The 6,517-nt window shown below is 41.0% G+C and overlaps 1 protein-coding gene across 1 annotated transcript; it reads right to left on the bottom strand.

Annotated features, from left to right (window-relative positions):
• Nucleotides 1-1,854: 1,854 nt before the first annotated feature.
• Nucleotides 1,855-3,985, bottom strand: LOC124077039 (testis-expressed protein 38-like). Its single transcript, XM_046421238.2, has 2 exons — nucleotides 3,106-3,985; nucleotides 1,855-2,580 (listed from the first exon to the last, which is right to left on the bottom strand). The coding sequence occupies exons 1-2, from the start codon at nucleotides 3,386-3,388 to the stop codon at nucleotides 2,114-2,116; spliced, it is 750 nt and encodes a 249-aa protein (XP_046277194.2). The 5' UTR covers nucleotides 3,389-3,985; the 3' UTR covers nucleotides 1,855-2,113.
• Between the last annotated feature and the right edge of the window lie 2,532 nt (nucleotides 3,986-6,517).

Below are 6,517 nucleotides of genomic sequence, written 5' to 3'. Positions count from 1 at the left end.
AGCTTTTTGTCTGCTGTGCATCTCATTGCCTTGCGTACCAACACCAACCAGATTTGGTTTCTTTCATACCCAAACCAGAACACAATTGTGTATCCAGAGATTTTATAGAGCATGTAATTTTTGTTATATGAACCCAACCTCTAACTTGTATTCTCATATGAAGTAATGCAAATCTACTTTTGTTCTAGTGGAGCTATTTTGGTAACATATAAGCAATTTTGGTTCAGTTTAGGGGGTGAATTCAAGGTTTTCATAACTCAGTTTGAGCTTCATTTCATATCAGTGACAGCCATTTTAATTTATCTGAATAAAACATTTTGTTTTTCTCTCACTGTGTCTTACAAAGCCTCCCCCCAACTCCCTTGGTTGTTAAGAGAAAGAAAATATTCTTTGATTTATGTTTATGGCTTCTATCCTCCTTTGAAAGCAGGGGCTAAGTAATTATTGGCACAAATCAGTGTTCTAGAATCTACCTTCAGGATCAGAGACTTGGGTGTGAAGAAGTGAAGACTATTGGTCATGGACTTTAGGTCTCTGCAGGGTTGAAGGGGGCAAGGTGAAGAGGGGCCAAGGTGAGGGAGACGTGAACCTCTGCCTCTGTTCTCCTAGAGAAGATCTGCTTAGTCCTGTTTTGTATTTTGAGATGCAATATAAGATCATGTTTACACAAGGAAGAAATGGTTCCCCTTAACTTAAAAAGAAAAAAAGAAAATGGCTTAAAATATATTGCTAGAGGTCACATAGATAGGACTCAGGCTTTCTTTGCAGTTGCTGGATCTAAGCCCTTCAGCCCAAACACAGGGGGAAAAAAAGGAATAAAAAATTAGTTACATGTTTACTAACTTCTGAGAATCACAATCACATGCACCACAGACCACAAAATAGGCAAAAACAGGCACTTCTCTCAGGGCCGTGTACATTTAAAGTTTAGATGAAATACGGAAAGTGGGTTTGCTCATTTTCAAAGTAAATGGGAAAAATTTGTGTGACAGAATCAGGCTTTCTTATCTTTAAACTGACCCAAATATCTCATAATTATCTTTGTGTCTCCTTTTTGGACCTTATCCAGAAAGTATAAAAATTATTAATATTCTCATGTAGTGGAAGGACAGGGGACTCAACTTTTGTGCAGCCATGGATATCTTAAGATACATGCTTTGGAGGTGTTACTCCATATGATATTAGGTAGTTGCCACCAGCCCTTCCAGTAAGCAAATCTGTAGACCAAGCTGATGACACTCTACACACAGTGAAGCATTCGTTCACCAAGGATGTTTTAAGAAGACATGATTAGTACCATGGGTGGAAAGACCAGGAACTGTATTGCCAGGCATATGTAAATAGAAGAGGCTCAGCGAAAATAACAACAAAAAAGAAGAAAACGGCATAAGCCCTTGGAACCTGTCTTCTCACCAGTAAAAGAAAAATCATAATAGCCATTTTGCAGTGTTGTTCTGTTAGAAATAATGTAGAGAAACAACCAGCTAAGTATGGCTACACCATAGGTATCACCCAGTCAGCGCATAGTGTGGTGTGGTTCACTGACCTCATGATGACTTGTTTGGCCGGTGGATAGTCACTGTGGACTGGCATAGCTGTGTGCCCCCAGCAACTGTCACTCTTGTGGCAATTTTACTTCCCATCCTGCAGAAGAGCAGTGCCTTTGGGGACCTAGCCCAGGGTCTTGAACACATTGAATACTTGATGGAGGGAATTGAGCTCATCCACAAGTATTGGCTCAATGTGTCTCCTCAGAGCCAGCCTCCAGTTCTCATTTTATTGGTGAGACTTGTGCCACCATGACACCGGGGAAGGACATTGCCTTCCTACTGGCAAATGAGATGCAAACGACTCTGACTTTTCAAAAATTTTACTAATTAACACGAAATGGGCTCTGACCTCTGTGTCATGATCAGATGCTTGAGGTTAACTCCTAATACCTGGCCCCTGAATCTCTCACTTTCAGTGAGAGGAGTCTATGACCCTGAAGTAAAAGTATTCACATTGGGTCAGTTCACCCCTTGGGCCAGTGTGGGAAGGGAATAGAAGACCTGCCTTTCAGGACCCTCAAGAAAGGGGTAGGAGGCAGAGTGGGACATCATGGGAGGAAAGTTCAGGGTGCGGAGGGGTGGGGCAGAGGGTATCTCTGGAAAGACAATCGGGAAAGGGGATGGGGTCTGGCGCTCTGTATCCCATTAGGTGAGGGCTGCGGTGGGACCACCAGAGCAGGTTGGAGGGAAACAGGGGCTTCTGTCTCAGGGCTGCTGCCTCTGAAGGCATGACGCCTGTCTTCGCGGGGGTGCGGCCCTGATGGAAGATCCGGAATTTGGAGTTGAATGTCAGTATTGGCAACAGCCCTGGTAGGGCCTATTCTGATCGCAGCAGTCATGCCATATCTGCGTCGTTTGTTGATCCAGTACAGCAGGGGACTGTAACTGAATGTGGCAGCTCTCATCACCTCCACCCACTGCTGGGCACGCTCCCTCCTCCTCAGGTTCTTCCTCCAATGTATTAAGGGGACGCAGCCACCAGTTATCAGACTGCACAGCCCCCAAAATCCGAAGTACCATGGGATCCACGCTGAGGCAGTTAAAAAAAAGAAAAGAGGCAAGTTGACTGACAGCTGTAGCTTGGGGCCTGAACTGTTTCTCATTCCTCTCCTGGATTTGGCTCATTCATCCTCTCATTCTTTCCCACCCTTATCAAAGACATGCCTAATAATTTCCTGATTCAGTCAAAGGTATATTTGCAGGGCACATAAGAGTCCCCATTAGCCTTTTTTTTTAAGAGAGGGGGAGAGGAGAGGAGAGGAGAGGAGAGAGAGAGAGAGAGAGAGAGAGAGAGAGAGAGAGAGAATTTTTAAATATTTATTTTTCAGTTTTTGGCTGACACAACATCTTTGTTAGCATGTGGTGCTGAGGATCGAACCCGGGCCGCATGCATGCCAGGCGAGCGCGCTACCGCTTGAGTCATATCCCCAGCCCCCCCATAGCACTACATAGCACTAACTACATAGCACTCCATTCAGGCAGCCACCACCCCATCCATGCAGAGGATCTTCCCTGAAAGTTTGTCCCCCACACTCAAAGGACTAGGTGTACTTACGGCCAGGAAGGCCCAGGTCCTCCTTTTGAGAATCCATAAGGTTCACTCTGGTTACCAGGCCTATGGCTCTGAAAAGAGTGAACTCACCACTACTCTGCCCACCAATGGGAGTCCCCAGAATGCCCCAGACCCATTGTTCTTTAAAGATGAAGTCACCAGGTTCTGAGCAATCAGGAATTGTAGGGCTGGTGCTGGTAGAGTGGTTGGCAGTTGATGGAATAAGGGACTCCATCTTGTGACATCTCATGAGCATGTTGTCTTCCATGAAAGACTGGTCCACCATAGAATTGTCTGTACCCAACTTTGTGTGGTAAACTCACAGGACAGCCCCCAGGAAAGGGTCCTTACACCCTCAGGAGGTTCTACTTGTGTTTTCAGTTGTTAGGGAGCTATTTTCCAGTGGGGAGTGGGGCAGGGAGGACAGTGAGCATTGGACAGCCCTACCCTTAAGAAGTGTCTTACCTAGTTGTCAGGGAACAAAAGGGCTCAGAAGAACCATGTGGTCCAAACCTCCTCCTTTGGCTCCTACCATCTCTGTTTTGTTTCTTCAATAAACGTTTTTTGGGCATCATCAGGCCCTATGGGAGCTCCCCGCTATGTGATCCTGCTTCTCTTTCCAGCTCCATCTCCCTCCCCATCCATCACACACCTTTCAGCCCTGGGCATGCCAGTTCCCACAGACCCTGCTTATTCCCCTCTGGACTTTGGCTCAGACTGCTCCTTCACTCAGGAGTGTCTCTCACACATTTCCACCACTGAACACCTCCTTATCCCGCCAGGTGGTCAATTCCCCAACTCTGAGACAAATAGTTCTTTCAGTTGATTCCACAATTTCTAGAACTCTGAAGCAGATGAATTCAAAACAAATTGGTCCCAGGGACAGGAATCAAAGTGATTTCAACAATTTTAAACTTGTATAAAGTGGAAAATATATAGTGTTCTACAGATTTAATATATTATTTTTAGAAAGTTGTTCTATTTGAACTGGTATAAAAGCGATGCCCTTTTAAATAATACCACCCACCCACCATGAACAACTAATGTTCAGTTAAGTATAAATTAAATTGAAAAAATTAACCTGAAAAACCCCAGCATGATGCTCTGCCACTGAGGCTTATTTTAAGATTGATGTTTTTTTTTTTTTAAATCCCCCTTTCCCTGTCCCTAACCTGGGGGGAAACAGGATTACTTTTTGTCCCCATTCAGTTATCTGTCCTTGAGCACACACCCACCACAGGAGTGAAGAAATTCAGAGTTGGGGATGGCACCAGAAGATTTAAAATTGATTATATCCCAGATTAACAAGTGAAGTAGGACTGGACACACCTGAAATCACATCTTTAAAAACCCTCTGTTGCCCCTGATGTGCAGAATCACAGCCTCTGGGACAAGAATCCCCTGGGTTTTTCCTTTGCTTGTAAAGCAATTAAGCTTCTGTCTATCAAATGGTATACCGATAAACAAATGGGATATGTCCATCCAAAAGAAAATATGTATGGATATGTGTGTATACATATACATTGTATTTATATAAGATTTTGATATTAGGGATGGACCCCAGTATTCAGTTATTGAATAAACAATGTAGGAAGCCTAAATCAATTAAAAATTGATTAATAATTTTCTCTCTGAAAAACATTTTAATAGTAATTATACTTATTTTATGTATCTATATTACTTGTTGATATGTGCATATATGTGTATATATGTATAATATAAAATATATAATACATGTACATATGTATATATCTACATATATCTATATCTATATCTATCTATCTATCTACATATATGTATATATATTAGGGCTGATGCATTAAGACTGTCTGGGAATGACAGTTAACAAAGTGATATGCTCCTTATAGGTAATCTTTATTTGAAGGTCTTCAGTATGAAAACAGCCTTACTCTGTGTGCCAACCTGAGTTATGAAGTACTCTGAATGGAAACTACTTATGATTTTGTAATGAAGATATTTGAAAAAAATGCAAGAAATACCAAAGAGAAAGTAGACAAAGAATTAGTCGGGTTAAATTTTTTTACAAAGTAAGTCTAATTTTTTGTTTTTAAAATTATGCAATCATCAATTTGATTACTGCTTCTGCCCAAAGAAAAGATGTTCCTGTATTTCTTGAATCACTGAAGGTTGCAGTTTAAGACTAGAAATAGTGTGAACTATACATCATAAAAACTATTTGCTGCTCTTCTCACCTGGTAAACAGCCTGGTAGAGGGGCTCTAGACTCTACTCTCCCTCAGTCCCTGATGCCCATTCATTGGGTCATCTTGCCCAGAGCAGCATGTTTTTCCTGCATTTCTTTTCTCTTTTTATTTTTTGGGTGAATGACAGGTTATTTTTAAAATCAGAACTTATGTATAATGCATTGGCTACTTTTTATTGGAACATTTTATCTTAATTTTTATTCTACACAAGTAGTATTAACTTGATAAGACTGTGGATTTGAATAACCAATTACTTTACCAAAGCAATCTTCAAAGAACAAAGTTGGAGAACTCACATTTCCCAACTGTGAACCTTATTAAAAAGTGACAATAATTGAGCAGGGTAATACCTGCACAAAGATTGACCTGCAGGCCACTGTAATAGAGCTGAGTCCAGAAGTTGGCCCTTACCTTTGCAGTTACTTAGTTTGACAGGAATGTCAAGACAATTCAACAAGGGGGAAACGTCTTCTCAGTTATATGCTGGGGTGACTGGATATCCACCTGACCCCTCACACAATGAACAAAGTTTACCCAAATTTAAATCAAGAACTAACTCAAAATAGACCTATATGTATGTAAGAGCTAAAAGGGGAATTTTCTTTGAAGGTATAGGAGTAAATTTTGACTATATTAGGCAAACTCTTCTTGGATAGGACACCAAGAGCACAGAGATAAAGAACAATATGTGTAGATTGAACTTCAAGTTAACAACTTTTGTTCAAAGTATATTGTCAAAAAAGTGGAAAGACAACTGACACACAAGGACAAAATATGTGCAAATAACATGTCTTAAAAGAAGATATATCCAGAATATATAAAGAACAGAACCCAACACAAAGACAGCCAATGTTCAAAAAATGGACACATCATCTGAGTAGACCTTTCTCTAGAGACCTTCCTCCAAAGCAGATATTCTGGCCAGTGAGCACATAAAAAAATGCCCAACATCACCTGCCAGTGAGACTCAAAATAAGGTACTATTCACATCCACGAGGATAGCTAAAATAAAACCAGATATTAACAACTTGGTAAGAATTTGGGAAATGTAGAACCAACCTTCCTACATTGCAGTAGAAACACAAAATAATATAGTTTTTTGAAAAATATTATTTGAGGAAATGTCAGAATAAAGTTAGCACACCATATGACCCAGAGATTCTACTCTTAGTTATATACCTAAAAGAATTG

The sequence above is a fragment of the Marmota monax genome, unplaced genomic scaffold (genome assembly GCF_021218885.2).
Source record: "Marmota monax isolate L192 unplaced genomic scaffold, Marmota_monax_Labrador192_F-V1.1 WCK01_AAM20220418_F8-fsc00157, whole genome shotgun sequence".
Taxonomy (NCBI): Eukaryota; Metazoa; Chordata; class Mammalia; order Rodentia; family Sciuridae; genus Marmota; species Marmota monax.
The sequence above is the reverse complement of the archived record's forward strand: the minus strand, read 5'-3'. Positions and strand labels throughout refer to the sequence as shown.

Coding starts and splice junctions, on each gene's coding strand:
- LOC124077039 (XM_046421238.2), bottom strand. CDS start 3,388: ATGGTGGACCAGTCTTTCATGGAAGACAACATGCTCATGAGATGTCAC. Junction 2,581..3,105: donor GGACCTGGGCCTTCCTGGCC/GTAAGTACACCT, acceptor TAACTGCCTCAG/CGTGGATCCCATGGTACTTC.